Genomic DNA, 23,848 nt, shown 5'->3' with positions numbered 1-23,848 from the left:
TTAACTCTTTGTTTTGCCCACATTTTATTCGTTTCTTCTTTTATTTGCAGAACTTTTCTTTGTGTGTAGTTTTTTCTATTTGTTTCCTTTCCAGGTGTTTTTCCTTTTAATCTTTCAGTTTTCTCTTTTATTCATGAGTGTATCTGGAAAGATAAATTGTACATCAGGATTGTTGTGCCTGAATCCTGAAAATTTTGGTATGCTGGGTCCTTTTATCATTTTATTCGATGAGATGATCTCTTCTATTTCTAATTTGTCCTATGTTCTTTGTGATTTCCAGCTTTTGCCCAGTGGCTGACCCGTAGTAGGAGCTCACCAAATCTTGATTGACTGTCTGATTGGTTCTGCAGGGGTGGCACTCCTCCCCGTGTCGTGATCAGCTTTCCATTGGCTGAATCAAGCTCCCCTCTCCCGACGTGACGTCACAGGTCTCCTCCTTTCTGCGGTTTTCCCGCGGGCTGGGGCGTCCAGCATTATTTGGAAAGGGGTTGCAAGCAGCTCACGTCGCATCCGCGTCCCGCCCCTGGCCCCAGGCCTGCTGGATCCCCCAAAAGAGTGCCCTGTGTGTGGGAGGTAAGTAAGGCCCAGCGCGGGGGGTCCCCTTTACTCCCTCCTTTCCCTCCCCAGAGCCCCTAGGGGCGTGTACATGTGTGCGCCCCTACCCCCGCGTCCCCAGACCTCGGTCCAGGGCCTTTTAGACTTCACCCATGGATGGATCCGCAGCTGGATGTGTCCAGGCCGCTATCTTTCTGGAGGGATGGAGGTCCCTGGAGAACGCCCGTCCTCACCCCCATTTGGCGGCCCCCTCCCCACCGCCACTCCACTGTACTCGCTCCCCCACCATCCCGGTACCTTTATGGAGCGCAGCCCAGAAGGTGGGACATTGGGGTGGGGAAAGAAGAGCCAGTCTACGAAATAGCTCTTCTTTTTATACCTTTTCATTTTATTCATTCATTATTATTCTGAACTCATCAAACGCCCTATTTAAATAAACATTTCCCTGTACACATCGTACGACAGAAAAAAGGGATTGTCCCTTGCACCTGTTGATCTGTGTCATCTCTAGCTTAGTTTTTTGTTTGTTTAATATTTAATAAATTCAATCTGTATTCTTCAAAGCTGCCAGTGCTTCTTTCTGGCCGTTCTTCTGTTCTCGTCCCTTCATTTTTTTTTAATTTTTTTTAGGTGCCTTAGTGACCTTTTTTTTCCTGTTATTTTTTTCCTTTTCCCCAATTTCTGTCTTCTCTACATTCCACCCCACCTCATTAAAAAAAAGACAGACAAAAAGAAAGAGAAAAAGATAGCTTTTGTGACAAATATGCGTAGTCAAGCAAAGGAAATTTCCACTTTGGCTGTATCTGAAAACGTGTCTTATTCTGCATCTAGATTCCCTCACCTGTCAAGATGTGGGCCCCATGCTTCATCATCAGTCTTCTAGGATTTTAACTGGTCATTACATTAATCAGAGTTCTGAAGCCTTTCCAAGGCCAAACCCCACCTCTTTTAGGCTCACTGAACTGGAAGCAGAGCAAATATAGCTTTGTGAGGCCAGCCTGGCATGGACACCTCCCCATCTTAAATACTTAAAAATGCATAAAAGGATGGTTCCTATATATAGGACATGCAATGAATTTAATTGGGCTTGGAAGAGTAATTCTTTTATTTTAACGTTTTTTACATTCATTTTTACAAGCATTTATTATCATTTCCTCCCAGTGGCACCCCCTTCCCCACAGCAATAACAATGACGAAACCCTCACAATAAATATGCGTATTCTAACAAAACCAATTCCCATCTTGACCATGTCCAAATAGGCAGTTGTTATCCTGGATTTTCAGTCCATCACCTCTCTGGCAGGAGGTGGGTAGCATGATTCACCTACAGTCATCTGGACTGCATTACTTAAGGCTCTAAAAGCTTTTAAAGATTTTTTTTTCTCTCGCTCTGTAATGTTGTTGTCATCATATAAATTGTTCTAGTCCTGCTCAGTTCATTCTGTATCAGATCTTGAGAGTTCCTCCCAGTTTCCCCTGACACTGTCCATTTCTTATGGCACAATAAAATATTATGCTGCCATTACAGTCCTAGACCACAATTTATTTAGTTATTTCACCATAGGTGGACACCCCCTTAGTTTCCAGTTTTGGGCTACTTCAAAAAGCCCTCTCATAAATATTTTTATGTGTACAGGTCCTTTTCCTTTGCCCCCAAAGTTTTCTAATCCCAGTGGTGGTACAGTTGGGCCATAATTAGTAACTTTTGGGGCACAATTATCACTTGCTTCCCAGTATGTCTGAACCAATTTGCATCTCTACTAGCAATGCTTTCTGGGTGCCCGTTTTCCTGTAGCCTCTGCAACATTTGTCATTTTGTTCATTAATAGTCAGTAAACATTTGTTAAGCACCTACTATGTGTCAGACACCGTGCTAAGCACTGAGGATACACACACCAAAAAGAAACAGTCCCTAGGTCAAAAAGTGAAAAACTCCTCCATTAGGAGGAGGATAACACACAAAAGAAAGCTGGTGTGTGTGTGTGTGTGTGTGTGTGTGTGTGTGTGTGTGTGAGATGGGTCATTTTTTCATCCTTGCCACCCAGTCTGATGGGGAGAGGTGGAACCTCAAAGTTGCTTTAATTTGCATTTCTTGGAGCATTTTATCATGTGGTTGCTGAGTGCTGGGATTTCTTCCTTTGAAGCCTACTTCGTCATAGCTTTTGACCATTTATCTATTACTGAATGACTTTTAATATGATAAATTTGAATCAATTCCATATGTACACACACTCACACACACATAAATAATATAAAGCATTTAATAGAGAAATTTGCTACAATTTTTTCCGTTAACCTGTTCCCCTTCTAATTGTAATTGCATTAGATTTGTTTGTGCAAAAGCTTTTTTCAATTCTATACAACCAAAATTTTTCATTTTATTTTCTGTGATTGTCTGTATACCTTGTTTGCTCACAACCTCTTCCCTTATCTGTAGATGTGAAAGGTAATTTTTTCCCTCACTTCTCTAATTTCTCCTTAGCCTATAATGTATGCTATTGGCCATAGTGGATGACACCTTAACCTCTCTTTTTAAAATGCTACGCTTCCACAGAGAAATTATTTGTCTGACAAGCTGTCCTGCTGCTGTGATAGCCTCATGTGGGAGCAGTTAGATGATATCACTAGAAAACTCCAGCTGTTCTGCAGTTTCACAGGCATGAGTGGTCCCTTAATACATGGTGTGCCCTGGCTACATATGTTTCCTATGTTTCTGCATATTTAAGCAAGTATCCCAGACACATGTGTTCTATATGTGTGCCTCTCCATGGATGTACCAGGAGTGTGCTCACTCTTACAGTGAAGCTGTGTATATATGAATACCCTGCAGGTTAAAAATGTTTTCTTGCTATTTTCCTAATTATGCCATTTTATTAAATGTCTTTTCTTTTAACAAAAATAATTAGCTAAATAAATGTAAAGTAAAATAAAATGAAATAAAATGCCACACAATGTGAACAATGTTGCCACATGGATAGGGCTGTATTTTAATGGGACAAAATGCATATAATTATTGATAGAAAAAAAGAAGGTATGCCCCATTAAGTTCCAGGATTAAAAATCTCTGGATTTCTCTAATGACAGAAGAGGACACTTACCTCGACCTCAGAATCCCTAGGGAGTTCCACGTCATAAATTAATCCCATGATGCTGTCCTCATTATAGCATCAGATTTGTACCTACTGGATAGGGTGAATCTAGCACCCTGGTAGAAACTAGATGAAATGAATACCTCTGTTGGACTCTGTGTTTCTTCATTTTAAGGATGATCTAGTCCCTTGTGCATTCAAAGAGAAAAGGAGAAGAGGTTGCATATGAAACTGTGCCTCTCTTATTTACATTGCTTGTTTTTATTTAAAGATACATATTCAATTTATCATGGCAATACCAACATTACTCTTCTTGTCTGTATCCCCTTCCCCTCCATGCCAAAGAAAGTGGTCTCTTATAACAAACAAGTACAGTCAAGCAAAAGTGTTTTGAGATTTTAAATAGTTTCATTCTGTGTATTTGTATTCCCACTGCCTGGTACACAGTCAGAGCTTAATAAATGCTGGATTGTCTGGGGGAAAAAAGAATGGTGTAGCCCTTAAGAACCCTCTGCCTCTTAGACAGAATGGTCAAAAGGAATGGTTAGAAATCTGGGCAATTTACACTTTTGAAAATTTTCATCCATTTCACTTAGATTGCAGTTTTATTGGCATGTAATTGGGCAAAATAACTCCTTATAATTGCTGTAACTTCATCTTCATTGGTGGTGCATTCATCTTTTTCATTATTGACACTGGTAATTTGTTTTTCTCTTATTTTTAATCAAATTAACAATAATTTATTTTATAGGGTTTTTAGGTTCTAGTTTTATTTATCAGTTCATTGTTTTGGTTTGTTTTTTACTTTGAATTTTATTAATCTGTCCTTTGATTTTTAGAATTTTTATTCTGGTGTTTAATTGGAGATTGTTCATTTGTTTTTGTTATTTAATTGCATGCCCAGGTCATTGATCTGCTCTTTCTTGTTTATTGATAAAACCCCTCCAGGACTGATTATTCCCATCTTTGTTATTTTGCCAGTTTTCAGGGTGGGAAGAGAAACCTCAGGGTTCTTTTGATTTGCATTTCTCTTAGTGATTGGGAGCATTTTTTTCACATGGTTTTAAATACTTTGCAGTTCTTTTGAGAATTTTTGTTCATATACTTTTACTGCTTATCTAAGGGTGAATCTCTTTTGTTCTCTTATATATCTGTTAACTATTTATGTATCTTGGATTGGTTGGTTGTTGTCCTTGGTTCTTGAAGAGGACCAAAATGTCATCACTATGTTAGAGTCAAGTTATGCTGTGTCCCTCTGTGTCTGATCAGAGTAATTTGAGCTCAGAATGCTCTACCATGGGTCAGTTACAAATAGTCCATGTGAACATTTGGTGTGGATTCTCTAAATTCGTCCATCTCATATCTCTTTTCATCTGCTTCAGTTCTGCTTTGCTCGTAGAGCCCATCACCTTCTCTGCTGAGGGCACGCCATGCTGGGCCGTCCTGTGCCAGTGTCTCCCATGTCATGCAATCAATTCCAAAGTGCCTAAGAGAGAACCTGAGAGTGTCCTTTTTCTGACCACATGTAAGTGTTTACCCTATGCGAGTTCTCCTTAAAATAGTGTTTTTGGGAAGCGTATGTTTGCCATTTGAACAACGTGGCCAGCCCATCTGAGTTGTGCCTTTTCAAGTAGAATTTGAATGTTTGGCAGTTTAGGTTGAGAAAGGACCTCAGTGTCTGGTACCTTATACTGCCAGGTGATCTTTGAAATCTTTCTAAGACAATTCAAGTGGAAGTGATTCAGTTTCCTGCCAATGAGGTCAACACAACGGCTTTGTAGGCCTTCAGTTTGGTAGTCAGTCTAATACCTCTTCTCTCCCACACTTTCCTTCCGAGCCTACCAAACACTGAGCTAGCTCTGGCTGTTGTTGTTGTTGTTGTTGTTGTTGTGTTTATCCTTGTTTTTGAAGAGGACCACAGCATCAGGGAGATGATGACATGACTTGCAATTGACTTTGATTTGAGTGAGGGAGGGCTGTGCAAGGTCACCAGCCTCACTTTCTCCTCCAGAGCCATCTGGGTCCAGTGACCAGATATTCATCTGAATGATTGGAGATGACCCAAGATGCAATGAGAGACCCTGGCCTTTTTAGGCTAAGACCTTTTCATGTACTCACTTAGAGTGAGGTAAAGCCCATTCAATGAATAGGTCTGGCAATGCATGTATCAACCTCATTATCAATGTGTACATCCCTGGAAACTATTCGGCCAGGGTAAGTGAAGTTATCCACAGTATTTAAAACTTCTCCATTTGCTTTGACTGGTTCCACATATGGATGGTGTGGTGCTGGCTGATGGAGCAACTGTATTTTCTTGATGTTAATTGTTGGGCCAAAATTGGCACAAGCAGCAGAGAATCAATCCATACTTTGTTGCATCTCAGCTTCAAAGGCTGTATGGAGTACACTTTTTTCCCATTGGATCACTTTCTTGCTTATCCAAGGTGCATTCATTTTGTCTACACAGAACCTTTTTTGTTTTGTGTAATTTAAGGCATTTATCTTATCTTTTGTAATTGCCTCTGTTCCTTGCTTGGTTAAGAATACATCTCCTACCCATAACAGTGAGAGGTATAGGATCTGCTTCTCTTCTAAATTTTTTATTGTATGATCTTTAATAGTAAGATAATGTATCCATTTAAAATGAATTCTAGAATATTTCTAATTTCTACAAACTACTTTCCAGTTTCCCAGAAGTTTTTTTTAATCAAATTGCAAGTTCTTTTCCCAAGAGTAACATGTTTTCCACTTTATTGAACATTGGGTTGTTAAGTTCCATTGTGGTTGATTCTCCTTTGTCTAAGAGTCTTTTCCATTGCTCCATGATTATCTATCTATAACCAATCTGAGATGGTTCTAGTGACTGCCGTTTTATAGTATAGTCTGAAATTTTGAGGTTTTCTTTCTTTAGTCCTGCCTCATTTGGCCATTTCACTTGATATTTTAGATCTTTGTTTTTTCCACATAAATTTTGTTATTATTTTATGAAATTCTATACAGTATCCCTCAGACAATTTGACTGGCATGGCATTACAAGGCTAAATTAACTTTGGTAGTCTTGTCATTTTTATTCTATTGGCACAGCCCAGCTATGAGCACTGGTATTTAAATTGTCCTTTATTTCTTGAAGGGATACTTTGTAATTGAATCTTTTGTGTGTATTTGTAGATTTAGCCACGGATATTTTAAGCCTTTCATATTTTTGGAATGGGATTTTCCTTTCTATTATTGCCTGTTGTATTTTGTTATCGTTACATAGAAATGCAGTTGATTTTGTGGTTTGTTGTAGGTCGAAATGGACCTATGTGGAGCCAATCCTTGAAATAACAGTTTATTGAAAAGAGGAAAATACTAGCACCCAAATTGCATGCATGTAGGTAACCATAGAGAGACTATGAGAGAAATCCTCAAGAGTGGTCTTTTTTATACAGACCACAGAGTAGGAACTTCTCTAGGTAACTAAAAATAACTCATGTCCAGTGCAACTATTTCTCAGAGCTTATTTCAATACAACTATTTTTCAGAATTTTCATCTAGGTATATTTTCATTGGCATGTTTATCATGAACTACGAAGCTTGATAATGTTGGTGAATATTGGCTATTTAAGTCTAGTTCCATTATGTACACCTGGTCTTGACTACTCCCTAAACTATACTGTGTTCAATTTAACCTCCCTACGACTGTGCTGTGTTAGAATTTAACTCTCACTAATCCTTACATTCCTCTTTTGATACTGTTTTATAGTATCACCCACCTAGATAATTCAGATCTTTTCAAGAATCATACTGACTTCTGATTGTACATTTCTCAGGTCTTTACATAACTAATATGTGCAGAGCAGCACTATAACAGAATTAATAATATTATGATAAGATGGATCAGAAAATTTAGAAAAATATTGGCTTTCAGGAACTATCTGTTAAAATAAACCTTTCACTAATTCCTCAGTGTGTTTCAGATGCTGGATAATATTGAAGCTTTGGACAAATGCTTGTGTGCAACATTCAGTTATTGTCCATTTAAAGCACAGTTTCTAATTGTGTTGAGTTGGATTTAGCTTTTTCCTCCATAAAAGCTAACATTCATATAGCACTTACTGTATGCCAAGGGAGGGAAACAAGCAGAGAGAGAGGAAGGGAGGAGGAAAGGAAGAGAAAGAGAGAGATAGGGAAAGCTAGAGAAAAAAGAGGGAGTGAGAGGGAAATGCACAAGGATGGGGAGGAAGGGGTTGTGGATAGAAAGAGGGGACAAAAGGGAGAGAGAGAAGGGTGGAGTTGAAGAGAGAAAGATAGACATAGCATAAGGATAGAGAGGGAAAGGGAGAGGAAGACAGGAAAGAGAGAAAAATGGAGAAAGAGAGAGGCAGAATAAATAGAGAGGTAGAGAAGGATGGAGAGTAAGGTGCAGAGAGAGAGAAGGATGGAGGAAGAGGAAAAGAGAAAGAGAGACAAAGAAAGATTGATAAAACTGGACAAGAACAGAGAAGGATGAAGATGGAGGGAGAAATACAGAGAAATACAGACAGAAGTATGGAAAGGGAATAAGACATGGAGGAAGAAAGGGAGGAGAGAGACAGAGAGAGTTGGTCTCCAGGTTCTAGCCCTGATACTGCCCTCTGTTAGGTTATAAACTAGGTCCCTATACAGAGTACTGAACCCATTGATAGCACACTTACACTGGGTGAGTATGGCACTGTGAATCCAATTGTAGAAAGCAAGGCTCAATGGGGGAATTCTTCATCCTCCCAGGAGGTTTCATTTCGTACCAAAAGCACTGACATGACCCATGGGTTTTTCCTAAGATGTTAAGTGATCCCCAGCTTTGGTGCTAAAAAACTGGCATCCAGTTTTTTAACATCTTGAACAGTCAGAATGGGATTCCTGCTAGGGACCTCTGAATCCTGATTAGATTGAGCATGAAACTTGTGGCAGCAAAGCTGTTCAGCCAAGTTGTGTGGTCCCTCAGGAGGGTTTCCAGAAATGATTAAAACCTTAGCCAGGGCATTCTTGAAGACCTTCTCCACAAATATCCCTCCTAGATTGTAAATTGGACCAGTAAAAGAATCTTTTTAACTTCTCCTCATCAAATAAATCACCTCTTCTGATTGGAGAAGTTAAAAAGATCCTTTCGAGGCTGCTACTGAAGACTCAAGCTAATAGCTAGTGGGAAGACCTCACAGTCATTATCTGTGTGTGTCTGTGTGTCTGTGTGTCTGTGTGTGACAGTTTGACAGATTTTGCTTGGTGATATTTAAGAATTTTATATAAATATATGTATATATACATTTACATATATATGTGGGGGGCGGGGAGAGAGAGATAGGATGAGAATACTAGAATAAACAAAAATAATGTGCCATAGGAAACTCCTTTGAGGGGAAGCTACTTGAAGCATGGGATAAGGGAGAACTCCGAATTGAGGCAGGAATAACAAAAAGAAACAATTAGATTGTGTAATATCTGGTTTAAAACAAGAGAAAAGTTAGCTGAAGAATTTCTCTGGCTTCATTTCATAACTTTGAATTAGCATAAGCTGAGAGATTTTAAATAGTCTTAAAAAATAAAAACCAAAACCAGACTATTGGTATTTATGAATTTAAATCATTTGATTGCATTTTTCCCATTCAAGAAGGCATTAGTCATAATTGAAGGGGCAACGTAGGTTTTAACCTTTTTTAATAATTTATTTTTTAACAATAAACAATAAATTTAACAATATTTAACAATAAAACAATTTAACAATAAAGTAATTTTAACCTTCATCCTTTTACAGTTTTGAGTTCCAAATTCTCTTCCACCTCCCCTCCCCTGCTACATCATTGGAAGGCAAGCAGTTTGATAAAGGTTATACATATTCAGTCATGCAAAACATTTCCATATTAGTCATGTTGTGAAAGAAAACACAGACCAAAAAGAAATCTTAAGAAAAATAAGGTAGTAGAAAAGCAGCTTCGAACTGCAGTCAGATTCTATCAGTTCTTTCTCCAGATGTGGATAGCATTTTTCATCACAGGTCCTTCAAAATTGTCTTGGATTTTTCTATTGCTAGGAAGAGCTAAGTCATTCACAGTTTATTTCTGCACAAGATTGCCCTTACTGTGTAGAGTCTTTTGATTTCACTCACTTCACTTTGCATCAGTGCATGTAAGTCTTTCCAGGTTTTTCTAAAAGCATCCTGTTTGTCATTTTTTATAGTACAATAGAATTCCATCACAATCATATACCACAATTTGTTCAGCCATTCCCCAATGGATGGGTTTCCACTCAACTTCCAATTCTTTGCAATCACAAAAAGAGTAGCTTTAAATATTATTGTACATGGAGGTCCTTTTCCTTTTTTCTTAATTTTTTTTTGATTTTTTGGAATACAGACCTAGTAGTGGTATTGCTGGGTCAAAGAGTATGCACCTTTTTGTAGTTCTTTGGGCATAGTTCCAAATTGCTCTACAGAATTTTTGGATCATTTCCAAATTCCACCAACAGTGCATTCAACAATCCCAATTTTCCCACTTCCCCTCCAACATTGATTGTTTTCTTTTTCTGTCATATTAGCCAATTTGATAGGTGTGGGGTGGTACCTCAGGTTTGTTTCAATTTGCATTTCTTTAGTCAATAGTAATTTAGAGTATTTTTTCACATGACTAGACATAGCTTTGATTTCTTCATCTAAAAACTGCCTGTTCATGTCCTTTGACCATTTATCAATTGGGGAATCACTCATATTCTTATTAATGTGACTTGGTTCTCTCTATATTTGAGAGATGAGGCTTTTATTAGAGAAATATGATGTAAAAATCCGCCCCCCCCATTATTCTGTTTTCCATCTAATCTTGGCAGCATTGATTTTGTTTGTGCCAAAACTTTTTAATTTAAGGTAATAAAAATGTCCATTTTACATCCTGTAATGCTTTCTGTTTCTTATTTGGTAATAAATTCTTCTTTTATCTATAGATCTGAGAGGTAAACTATTTCATATTCCTTTAATTTGCTTATGGTGTCATCTTTTGTGTCTAAATGCTCTAATACACGGTAAATTTTTTGTAGGTGCTGAGATTGCTGAGAAAAAAAGATATATTCCTTCTTATTCCCATTCAATTTTCACCTCCCAAGTCTTTTGCTGCAATTATAGTTAGCTTGGTAATTTTTATGCAACTTCACTGGTGTATCATAGGTCACCTTATAAAAAGTGTTCTGTAATATTTGTTTTAATGTGAGGAGTACATCCTTATCTCTCTCTGCTCCTCTTAAGAAGGGAATTGAATAATTGAATTCAATTTAATTGAAATTAATTTAAATTAAGTAGTATTTAATTTTGGAGTTTGAGAATAATTAACAGCCAAAATAAAAATTAGGTAAAGAATTGAGTAAAAATAATGAGAAAACAAGTTCAAATGACTATGTAATTTGGAAGGTTTTAAGAATTCTGCTTTCTGTAGTATTTAAATATTTAGTTTGTATTTGAATGTCTTGCATATATCAATGTAACAGTAGCCCTTAACTTGTTAACAATGTTTATGTCAGGTACAGAGTTTAGATAAAGATAGAAAAACACAGGGTATTTATAACATAAATTCTCTGGAGTTTTAAGTGAACTATGGACTCCTAATTTGCTCTTCCCCTTATAGCTCTGTTACTAATTAGGTCAGAACCCCAAAAGTCCAGCTGGTTTCTACCACAAGTACTAGTTGTTAGAGAAGTAAACTTTATGGCTAGTATTGAAATCTTGTATTGAAATCTGTTTTGTAGAAGAGTTTAGCAGAAACATCTAAGGAGGCTTAAGTTATGAGTAACTTGGAACCAGAAAGGAAGTCCACTGAAGTGGTCCCCCTGAGGACATGATAGCTTTCAGACCGCTCCAAGAAGAGATGTGCCACGGACCAGATGACGGCATGGGATGTCTGATATCCAAGATGAAATGTGTTGATTGAATGGATATTGGGAAGGGTTATTGCAGAGAGACTTAATGTTTGTTAATATTGATGTCCATTATTTTACCCCTTTGTCTTTTATTTTCTGTATCTGTTAGGCAAATTCTCTTGCCTTTCTTGATGTTGTATGATTTCCCATCTGGATTAATCCCTGACATTTAACATTCATACTATGGCTTGTACTGCACTTTGTTTATGGTTCTGATCTCACATTTTTATTAATTTATTTTAAACTTAAATATACAATAAGAAAAGAAACATTATGAACTTAAATACTAAAACTTAAATACAAAATAAAAAAGGGAAAAAAGCACAGCAGAATTTAAGTGAAGATTCAAAATATACACCTATAAATTTCCATTTCAAGAAAGCCTGTATAATAACTGATACACGTTGTGTTCTGAGCTGTCCATCTTTTCTTTGCTTCCTTGTAAGTTTTCTTTTGTTCTCTGCTTTGCACTTTTTATTTCTTTTTTTCCCTCTTCCTCTACCAAGAAGGCTACAATTAAGTGTGGACACATGCACACACATGCATACATATACGTATATTTAAATATCTATTATCATACTCAAATAGACCTATACGTTCACATGTATCTGTGTTAAGATCATATTATACTTGTTTGTCCTCTGTTTCTCTGAGGGTGGATAACATCTTCCTTTCATAGATCCAAGTCTTTCCATATTTTTGTAAGTCTACCAACTCATTGTTTCCTATACCACAGCAATATTCTAATCTTATACTCTCTGGTTATTTTAAGTAGGCTAAAACAATATTGATTAATATGGCTGACATATAGTGTATTTTCCTTTTTTTCCTCTTTTGATTAAATCAATTTTACCTTTAACTTTGTCTGTGATCATGATCACTACCTTTGCTTTTTTCCCCTAATATATTCTACTCCTGATCTTTATTTTATGTCTTCGTGTGCTCCTATTTCCTATCTCTCCTGACTCCTCTACTTTACTTCTTTCTACCTGCTACCTTGCCCTCCTATCACTTAACCTTCCCCCCCACCAAAGATCCTTCCCTTATCCTCTCCTACTTCCCTATCCCCTTTGCCTTTTATTTCTTTCTGAATTAAAAAGAATTAAACACACACACACACGCACACACACAAACATAAACATATATATTGTTCCCTCTTTAACCCATTATCAATGAGAGTAGGGTTCCAAAACCACCGGCTGTCTTCCTCCATCTAATTCTTCTTTGTGAGTTTGTTCTCTCCCACCTCATTTATGTAAGATAATTATTCTTTTTACCTTTTCCCTTTTGCTTTTGGGTATCACGTCATACTCATCTCTATCCTAATTTTCCTAACTACCCAATTACTAATAACAATCTTAGACATATGATTTACATTTCCTCATATAAAAAAATAAACACTCTGTCCTTATTGTTTCCTTTGTAATTAGTCTTTGAGGTTTACCATATACATATATATATATATATATATATATATATATATATATATATATATATATATTTCTTTTTCCTTGAATCTTATGTCACATTTTCTATTGATTTCAGGTCTTTTCGCAACAACATCCTGAAAGTCTGGCAATTCTTTAAATGTCCATTTTCCCCATTCAGGATTATGCTTAATTTTTCTGGGTATGATAATTTTATGCGCACCTGCAGTTCTTTTGCTCTTTGATATATAGTGTTCCAAGACCTGAGGTCTTTTAGTGTTGCTGCTGCTAGGTCTTGTGTGATTATAATTCTAGCTCCACCATATTTGAATTATTTTTTTTTCCTGTTGCTTGTAATATTTTCTCCTTGAGTGGAGGCTGTTGGAGTCTTGCTATGATATTCCTGTAAGCTTTCCTCATAGGATCTCTTTCAGGTGGTGAATGATGGATTTTTTTTTTCTATTTCTATTTTCCCCTTTTGTTCTAACACTTCAGGACTTTTTTCATTAATTATTTATTGTACTATTGTATCAAGATTCTTTTTGTGATCATAGCTTTCAGGTTTCAGCTTTCAATTATTCCTATGTTTTCTCTTCTTGATGTGTTCTCCAGATCAGTTGGTTTTCTTATGAGATGGTTCACTTTCTCTTCTATCGTTTCATTCTCTATAGTTGATTTTGTTATTTCTTGGTCTCATAATTACTCTGGCTTCCTGCCTAATTCTAATTTTCAAGAAGTCTTTTTCTTTCTTTTTTTTATTAATTTAATTACTATATTGAGTTTTCAGCACTGATTTTCACAAGAGTTTGAATTACAAATTTTCTCCCCATTTCTACCCTCCCCCCACTCCAAGATGGCATATATTCTGGTTGCCCTGTTCCCTAGTCAGCCCTCCCTTCTGTCACCCTACTCCCCTCCCATTCCCTTTTTCCTTCCTTTCTTGTAGGGCAAGATAAATTTCTACGCCCCATTGCCTGTGTATCTTATTTTGTAGTTGCATGCAAAAACTGTTTTTTTTTTGTTTTTGAACATCTGTTTTTAAAACTTTGAGTTCCAAATTCTCTCCCCTCTTCCTTTCCCACCCACTCTCCCTAAGAAGTCAAGCAATTCAACATAGGCCACATGTGTATCATTTTTATAAAACCCTTCCACAATACTCATGTTGTGAAAGACTAACTATATTTCGCTCCTTCCTAACCTATTCCCCTTTATCCAATTTTCTCCCTTGACCCTGTCCCTTTTCAAAAGTGTTTGTTTTTGATTGCCTCTTCCCCCATCTGCCCTCTCTTCTATCATCCCCCCTTTTTTATCTTCTTCCTCCTTCTTTCCTGTGGGGTAAGGTACCCAATTTAGTGTGCATGGTATTCCCTCCTCAGGTCAAATCTGATGAGAGCAAGATTCACTCATTCCCCCTCACCTGCCTTCTCTTCCCTTCCTACAGAACTGCTTTTACTTGCCACTTTTATGTGAGATAATTTACCCCATTCTATCTCTCCCTTTCTCCCTCTCTCAATATATTCCTCTCTCATCCCTTAATTTGATTTTATTTTATTTCTTTTAGATATCATCCCTTTATATTCAACTCACCCTGTACTCACTCTCTCTCTCTCTCTCTCTCTCTCTCTCTCTCTCTCTCTCTCTATATATATATATATGTATATATATATACACATACATCTATACATACATACACAGACACATATATTCACACACACACACACACATATATATGTATGTGTATATACATATATATATATATATATATATATATATATATATGCACATTCCCTTAAGCTACAATAATACTGAGGTATCATGAATCATACACATCATCTTTCCATGTAGGAATGTAAACAAAACAGTTCAACTTTAGTAAGTCCCTTGCGATTTCTTTTTCTTGTTCTTTTTCTTGATTAACTTTTCATGCTTCTCTTGATTCTTGTGTTTGAAAGTCAAATTTTCTATTCCGCTCTGGTATTTTCAGTGAGAAAACTTGAAAGTCCTCTATTTTATTGAAAGTCTGTATTTTGCCTTGGAGCATGATACTCAGTTTTGCTGGGTAGGTGATTCTTGGTTTTAATCCTAGCTCCATTGACCTCCGGAATATCGTATTCCAAGCCCTTCGATCTCTTAATGTAGAAGCTGCTAAATCTTGTGTTATCCTGATTGTGTTTCCACAATACTCAAATTGTTTCTTTCTGGCTGCTTGCAGTATTTTCTCCTTGATCTGGGAGCTCTGGAATTTGGCAACAATATTCCTAGGAGATTTCTTTTTGGGATCTTTTCCAGGAGGCAATCAATGGATTCTTTCAATTTCTATTTTGCCCTGTGGCTCTAGAATATCAGGGCAGTTCTCCTTGATAATTTCTTGAAAGATGATATCTGGGCTCTTTTTTTGATCATGGCTTTCAGGTAGTCCAATAATTTTTAAATTATCTCTCCTGGATCTATTTTCCAGGTCACTGGTTTTTCCAATGAGATATTTTACATTGTCTTCCACTTTTTCATTCCTTTAATTTTGTTTTTCAATATCTTGATTTCTCATCAAGTCACTAGCTTCCACTTGCTCCAATCTAATTTTTAAGGTAGTATTTTCTTCAGTGGTCTTTTGGACCTCCTTTTCCATTTAGCTAATTCTGCCTTTCAAGGCATTCTTCTCCTCATTGGCTTTTTGGAGCTCTTTTGCCATTTGAGTTAGTCTATTTTTAAGGTGTTGTTTTCTTCAGTATATTTTTCCGTGTTTTTTGGGTCTCCTTTAGCAAGTCATTGACTTGTTTTTCATGTTTTTCTCACATCCTTCTCATTTCTCTTCCCAATTTTTCCTCTACTTCTCTAACTTGCTTTTCCAAATCCTTTTTGAGTTCTTCCATGGCCTGAGACCAGTTCATGTTTTTCTTGGAGGCTTTTGTTGTAGGCTCTTTGACTTTGTTGACTTCTTCTTGCTGTATGTTTTGGTCTTCTTTGTTACCAAAGAAAGATTCCAAAGTCTGAGACTGAATCTGGGTACGTTTTTGCTGCCTGGCCATGTTCCCAGCCAACTTACTTGACCCTTGAGTTTTTTGTCAGGGTATGACAGCTTGTAGTGTAAAGAGTACTTTGTTCCAAGCTTGAGGGGATGTGCCGTTGATTTCAGAGCTAATTCTGTACAGGCAGCTCTGTCATACCAGCACTCCTCCTTCCCCAAGAACCCCCAACCTGGACTGGACTCAGATCTTCAGCAGGCTCTGCATTCCTGCTCTGATCTGCCACTTAATTCCTCCCACCAGGTGGGCCTGGGCCCAGAAGCATCTGTAGCTGCCTCACCTCCGCTGTCCTCGGGCTGGTAACTGAACCGTGAACTCTATCACCCTGTCCCTAGCCGCTTTTCCCGCTAACTTTCTCTGTTGTCTTTGGTGTTTGTGTGTTGAGAAGTCTGGTAACTGCTGCAGCTCACTGATTCAGGGCGCAAGGGCCTGCTCCGCCCGGCTCCTGTTCTGGTTGGTCCTGCCACCACCGCCCAGGCTGGGTTCTGCTCCACTCTGCTCCCAGCTCCGTGGGCAATAGACCTCACCCAGTGACCATCCAGGTTGTCCTGGGCTGGAGCCCTGCTTCCCTCTGCTATTTTGTGGGTTCTGCAGTTCTTCTCTGTTGTCTTTGGTGTTTGTGGGTTGAGAAGTCTGGCAACTGCCACAGCTCACTGATTCAGGGCGCTAGGGCCTGCTCCGCCCAGCTCCTGGTCTGGTTGGTCCACGCGGCCCACGCTAGGCTCTGCTCTGCTCCGCACCCAGCTCCATGCACAATAGACCTCACCCATCAACCATCCAGGCTGTCCTGGGCTGGAGCCCTGCTTCCCTCTGCTATTTTGTGAGTTCTGCAGTTCCAGAATTGGTTCAGAGCCATTTTTTAGAGATTTTTGGAGGAACATGGCGGGGAGCTCATGCTAGTCCCTTCTTTCCAGCAGCTGTCTTGGCTCCGCTCCCCCAGTCTTTTTCTTTCTTAAGATTCTGGATCTCCTTTTCTAGTTGCTTGACTTTCTTTTCATAATCTTCTTATTTTTCTTGGATTGTTGTTATTTAAAAAAGAAAATTTCCTCAGTCTTTCTCATTTGATTTTTAAATTCTTTTTTTAAGTTCTTCTATAAATTCTTTTTGGGCAGGTGGCCATTTCATGTTACTCTTTGGGGTAGGAGAGGCTTTTTTTGCTTCAATATCCTCCTCTGAAGAGGAAATCCAGTCTTCTCTATTCCTATAGTAACTTTCTATGGCTGGGTTCTTTCTCCTTAGCCTGCTCAATTTTTATTGATAGAATTTTATTATTGTAATCACCTCTAGTCCTGCGGTATGGAGGATAGTGGCTCTGGCCTTAGATCCTCCTTCACTTCTCCACTATGGCCTGGAACCAAAAACAACTATTCTGCCCTCCTGTATGTGTTCCCACCCCACTGCTTCTGCACTTACCAGGCATATACTGGTTCCTTCTCACCAAGGGCTGCATCTCAGCTGCACAGCTGGGCCTGGTGTCCCTTATCAGCAGAGGTTCCATCAGTCTTCCTCTGCCCAGATGCCCAATTCCTTACCTATCTGGGAGATGAAAATTCCTGTGGCTGGGGCCAAGGATGCCTCCGAACTCAGCTAGGCCCAGGGCTTGTTGGTCTAGCAGAACTAGCCTGGAGATGTTTATACTTCACAGGGACCAAATCTCAGATCTTCTCTTGTCCCATGTGAACCACTGTTCTGCCCTAACTCTTATTTATTTTTACCATTCTGCATTCACCACAAGATGCCATTTTGTAACATTTGGGGAGAAAATTTGGAGAGGTTGGAATTTTCTGACCTACTCTGCCATCTTCCCAGAATCATCTCCTTGATCTCACTTCATAACTGGAACTATGCTGTCTTGAGACATAAAATGCCCAGTCTCTTGTTAGCTTTCTGTCTGTTGACCTTTATCTTTCTGAAGTGTTCTTTTCTCTTGCCTTCAGAGACCCTGCACAGGTAGTATTCATGAGAATGTTTTATCAAGTGTACACTCTGTGGTCATTGGCATACCCAGAGATCACCTTTGACCAATGGGGCATGGGTGTGTGGATGTTAAAGGGTGCCCTGAGCTTGTCTTATTGAGTTGCCATATTTTGTAGAAACACTGGACCTGGAGTATGCAAGAGGCCCTGAATGTGTCAAGGATGAAGGCCCCCCTGAACTGACATGATTTGTTGCTTGTACCCACAGCTGAATTCCCTGTGTATATGCTTGGGAGTCAAGACCAGCACCAGTCTGCACTAGACTAAGAAAGAGTTTCCACACTTGGAACCCTTGGAGATAAACAGACCATCATATCTTCATGGTCTAGTAGTTTCCAAGGGAAAAGAATGCTGATTTTGTTGTTTTATTTAATTAAGCTTTCTCTTCTTCTTTGAGAGGGGATGGGTCTTTTTCCCATCCCCTATGACTCCCCCTGCCCCATGACTTCCCCCCTTCCCTGTAACTTAAATACAAAATCTTTCCCTGTGCTGCTGGGCTCAGGTATAGGCACACATGCACGTGCCTTTCTATTATAATAACTCCAATTGCAGCACGTCTTGTGGACTTCTGATATTGTTTTTGGTTAACACTGTACATTGTATGCTAATTATTTTTTTTCTTCTGGTTCTGTTGATATTTCATTTTACTCATTTGCTATTTTATTAATTTGATTTTCTCTCATTTTTAGTCAGATTAGCTAAAGGTTTACAAATTCATTATTCTTTTCAAAGAACCACCCTTTAGTTTTAGATATCATTTCCTTGGAGTATTTTTGTTTTCAATTTACCTATTTCTCCTCTATTTTTTTAAAAAAACCTTTGCACTTATTTTAAGCTTGTTTATTTGTTGGCTTACTAATTTTTTCAGTGAATATTCAGTCCAGTATTCCTCTTAACTTCTTTGTGGTTAATGTATGATTGTAAGTATATATACCTTTTTCCTCCTTAGGACTGCTTTATCTGCATCCTGGCTGCTGTATGTTGTTTCATCATCATCATCATCATTTTCAATTTTCTCATTTTTTCAAATAATTACTTGTATTTTTAAAAATTTATTCTTTAAACTTATCATTATTTAGCATTTCATTGTTAAGTTGTCCTTTGTTTTTTTTTCTTATGCTTGTGCTGTCTTAACCAATTACTATTTTTATTAAGCTATGGTCTTGGCAGAGAGGTGGGGGGTTGGGAGCTGACAGCAATTTTTACCTCCCCTCTCTGCTTCCCAGTTTCTCCCTCCAGAGACCAGTGAACAAACATCACAGGCCCAGATCTTCAACTTACGATTCCCTACCCTGCCCCGATGGCCACTGCGAGCCTTGCCCACAGCCCTCTGTACCAGATCCTGGTCCGGGTGTCGGAGAACTATGTTGGAATGGAAAGGAAGCTGCAAAAGTATTTCCAGAACCCGTCTAGGTCTGGAGGAGGCAAGTGCAAGGTCAAAGCTGGTCCCCGTGAAGGCACTTTCTGGGTAGAGTTTTATAAAAGACAAGCCAAGGAAGGTGTGATAGCAAAGGGAGATCACTCTTTGGTGGTCGGTGCTGGATCACATGTGAACATATACCTAGAAACAAATGATGACCTAGGAGATAACATTTTGGAGTCAGGCCAGCTTTCCTCTCAGACTCAGTCACTCCCAGAGAAATTTCCAAATGGGAAGCACTCAGATGAAGGAGGTGCTGCTAGCTCCCTTGATTTCTCCACTCTAAAGATATTTCTCCAGGTAAGGGCCCGGCTGAACTTCAAGCTTTCCAAAGAGCAAAGGGAGGAAATCCTTAAGCTCTGCCCAAATGTCAAAATAGAGGGAGGCCAGCATGGGCCTGAGAAAGTGATTGGTGACTTTGAAGATATTAAAAAGATTTACCAATTCTTAAGCGAGACGATCCTAGAAAATGACTCAGTCTCAGCAAGAGAAAATGAGCCCCTTATGCCAAATGACTGTGACAGTGCTACTGCTCAGACAAACCCAAAACGCAAAACAGAAGAGGAGTCAGATGTTATCTCAGTTCCTTCACGTTTGTATGACTATTTCAAATATTTCTTTGCTGAAACTCTGGACAGAATACAAAGTGAGTATCAAGTACGTATCAAAAGTACTGTGTCATATACTACAGGCAATGTGAGTTTAGACTTTGAGACAAATAAGTCATGGGACAGGAGAGCAGCTCAAGAAGCTTTTGCCAGAGCATTTCAGAGGGAAGTAAAGAATGTGATCCATAAGGAACTTCATTTCGCAGATCATAAGCTGGTCCTTGAAGTCCAAAAAATACTGGCTGACATCTTTAAAAGCCTCCGTGTTAAAGGGGAAGGAAAAATCTTGGTCCTCTGTGGAAGCCCACAGGATCTCTTAGGAGCTCAACATTTCATTGAAGCAAACTTCACCCGCAAACCGCCTCTTGAAATGATGCTTTACCAAAATGCAATGAAGAATGAAGTTGAGGTTGATACTGTTTACTTGCATCTTCTGCGCCAAGAAGTCAAAGACATAGAGAAAACATATGACACTGTAATGGAATTGGTGAACAGACCCCAAACTCGGAGAACACTAGTTGTATTTAAGCCAAAACACAAAGATATTGACCTCTCTGCACATGCTTATGAAGATTTCATTGAGGTCTTTCAGATGCTCTTAGCTGAGATTGTCAAAGAGGTGGTTATATTGAAACCATTAAGCCAAGGGAAAAAGTGTCGACCTGAAAAGACATTCTTTGAAGAGTTTGAAAGAAAGCACCCCTATGTAAACTTGGAGTGGTATGAACAAGAACTGACCTTGACTGGTTTGCCCAAGTACCTTGCAAAAGCTATAAAATATGTCAAGAGACATTTTAGTATTGAAATTCCTGCTCAGCAAAGACAAGTTCCAGCCCTCTTCCTTGGAGAAATTTGGGATAGAGACCCCAAATGCCCCTTGGCCAAAAATGCTGCTGATTTCAAGGCAACTTTATCTCCCTTCAATGAATTGCCTAGCAGTGCTGACATAGGAATAGAGGAGGAGGAAGAAGAGGAGGAGGACGAATGTGCCATCTGTCTGGATGTCATTCAAGACAAAGAAGTCCTTTCAAAGTGCAAGCATGTGTTCTGTGCCCCTTGTATCAAAGAGGCCATGAAACATAGGCCAGTGTGCCCTGTATGCCAGACTTCCTATCATATTGTAAAAGGGAACCAGCCAGATGGAACAATGACAGCCTCTTACAGAGCTTCTTCACTTCCAGGTTATAATTCCTGCGGCACTATTGTGATTCATTATGACATGCGAGGAGGCATACAGACACAAGATCATCCCAACCCAGGGAGACGCTATGAAGGAACAAGACGGGTGGCATACTTGCCAAACAATGAAGAAGGACGGCAGGTTTTGGTTCTCCTCAGAAGAGCTTTTGACCAAAGGTTGATTTTCACAGTAGGACAGTCTCGAACATCAGGAGCCAATGATGTGATCACTTGGAATGATATTCACCACAAAACTCTCCAATTCGGTGGGCCAGAAAACTTTGGGTACCCTGATCCCAACTATCTGCAGCGAGTCAAGCTGGAGCTGAAGGCAAAAGGAATTGAGTAAGAGTGCTGACTTCAAGGACGCCTTGAAAACTGGGCTTGCAAATGCTGTAGCTGTGCAAAGGAATCAATGATCATTAAAATATATGTGTGTGTAGGCAGCTTTTAGAGAAAAAGAAATGAATTTGAGAATAACTTAGTTTGTTTAGGGGTGAATGGGATGAACTGTGATCTGCTAACCTGTCTAATTTCTTGGAGTGTTTTACTTCTTATTAGACAAACTGAGAGCCTGGTAGGAATGTAAAAATCCCTCTAGTGAGAACCCAAAGCATATCTCTAAGTGTTTTCCTAACTTTCTCCATTTTGCTGTCACCAGAGATGCTGGAGTTGAGGAATCTTCCATTGTACCACTTGCACAAGGTGATGACTGACTCTCAGGTCCATTCACATTTGTGCTAAGCAGTTGGTGGCCTCAGACCTCACCAGAACTTATTCCTTTCTAACTGGAATGGTAGCCAGGAACATTAAAAACATTGGAAGACATCTTGAAGAAGATTAATCTCCAAATACCTTCATGAGTCCTTCACTTCAGAAAGAAACTATCCATCCTTGGGACTCTGGCAAATTCAGTGTAAATTGAGGAGTGGGGAAAGCTGTTTCTGCCTTCAACCAATTCCAGTGACTTCCAATCACTTTCAGGATCAAATAGAAAAGCCTCTGTTTTTTGGTATTCAAATCCCTTTATAGCCTTGCCCCTCCCTTTACTCCACCACCATGTAATCTGTGATCCAGTCATAATGGCCTCCTTGATGTTCCCTGCACAAGAAACTTAATCTCTGGGGATTTGGATTTGCATTTTCACTGTATATCCACCATGCCTGGAAATCTTTTCCTCTTCATTTCTACCCACTAGCTTCCCTGACTTCTTCCAAGTCCTACCTAAAATCCTACCTTCTACATGAAGCCTCTCCCATACCCCTTAATACTGGTGCTTTTCCTGTGTGGATTATCTCCAAATTGTCCTGTATGTAATTTGTTTGTATATAGTTGTTTGCATATTGTCTTCCCCATTAGACTATAAGCTACCTGAAACAGGAGACTTTCCTCTTTTTTTATATCCCTAGCACTTATCACATTGCCTAGAATATATGTAAGCACTTAATAAATACTTGTTGACTGACTGACCATGGGCAAGGTCATTGACCTGGGAATCAGTTTCCAGGTTAATAGGCAACTGGCATTGGTTTGTGTGCTGCCCTGCTCTTCTGCATTATTAGCTCACCTTTTGGGGTGCACCTTGTGGCAATTGCTGTTTGCCTAGTCATAGTGAGACCCAATTTATGCCCAAATACTTTCTCACTTTTAACCTCCACAAAATTGTCTGCTCTCGATTTGCCATTATTCAAGGTGCCCCTTTAAAAGTGTAGTTGTGGGGCAACAGATGAAATGCCCTGGTATTTCCAACAAAAAATATTAAGCAGAAATATTCCTTAAGAGCTTAAATATCAGATTCTGCAGCATTGCTTGGAAAATGAAAGAGAACCTGTTACACAGAGAGTTTCTTTTCCCAGTTATGAACAGCTTATTGGTGATAATGCAACACTTTATTGCCCTGCTGCAGATGGTTAAGTATTGTAGCTCAAGTGCTCTTTAGTTGGTTCTTTAAATAATTAAACCATTGGATCTGGCTCTATGCTTATTTTAGGGAAGACATGGCTTAATGGCTGTGTCAGATGCTTCTAATAAAGCTAAGACTGTGTAATGATCAGAAAAAGGTTACAGTTTGTAAAAAAAAATTATTAACTATTTCTGTGTTTTTATATTTGTTTGTAATATCTCTGTGTCCTAAACTAACATGATCAATTTTTTGTAAAACTTTCATGTACTTCTGTGAAATGTGTATATTCTTTTCCAGTCCCATTTAGAAGATGCCAGAAGTCTTTCTGACCTAGTTTCTCCAGGCATTTGTTCAGTTCCTTTTTTCCCTTTTTGTTTATTTTTCTATTAAAAACATTCCAAACTGATTTAGTATGTTTTGTTTTTGCAGGGGGGGGGGGGAAGCAGGACAATCGGGGTTAAGTGACTTGCCCAAAGTCACACAGCTAGTAAGTGTGTCAAGTGTCTGAGGCAAGATTTGAACTCAGATCCTCCTGACTCCAGGGCCAGTGTTCTACGCACTGCGCCACCTAGGTGCCCCTATGATGATTCAGTATGTTAAAAAGTTAATCTATACTCTTATCTTTTCATAAGGTACAAATCAGTAATTCCCTCATGTGAGCCAAGAGGACGCTTGAGTCTCAAGTGTGGAGAATGCAGGAGCAAAGACTATTGGGGACCCAATCACAGGCTGAAGGCTGGGAAGGCATAAT

The 23,848-nt window shown here is 38.9% G+C and overlaps 1 protein-coding gene across 1 annotated transcript; it reads left to right on the top strand.

The window, feature by feature from the left end:
- The first annotated feature begins 434 nt into the window (after window positions 1–434).
- Window positions 435–23,502, top strand: LOC118832590 (E3 ubiquitin-protein ligase DTX3L-like). The gene is made up of 2 exons (XM_036739880.1): window positions 435–573; window positions 19,214–23,502. The coding sequence occupies exon 2, from the start codon at window positions 19,288–19,290 to the stop codon at window positions 21,541–21,543; it is 2,256 nt and encodes a 751-aa protein (XP_036595775.1). The 5' UTR covers window positions 435–573; window positions 19,214–19,287; the 3' UTR covers window positions 21,544–23,502.
- The last annotated feature ends 346 nt before the right edge of the window (window positions 23,503–23,848 follow it).

This window comes from Trichosurus vulpecula, chromosome X (genome assembly GCF_011100635.1).
Source record: "Trichosurus vulpecula isolate mTriVul1 chromosome X, mTriVul1.pri, whole genome shotgun sequence".
NCBI lineage: Eukaryota > Metazoa > Chordata > Mammalia > Diprotodontia > Phalangeridae > Trichosurus > Trichosurus vulpecula.
Note: the sequence above shows the minus strand (reverse complement) of the source record. Positions and strands in the feature narration are given on the sequence as shown.

Excerpts from the sequence above, each read along its gene's own strand:
- LOC118832590 (XM_036739880.1), top strand. The coding sequence starts at position 19,288 with ATGGCCACTGCGAGCCTTGCCCACAGCCCTCTGTACCAGATCCTGGTC.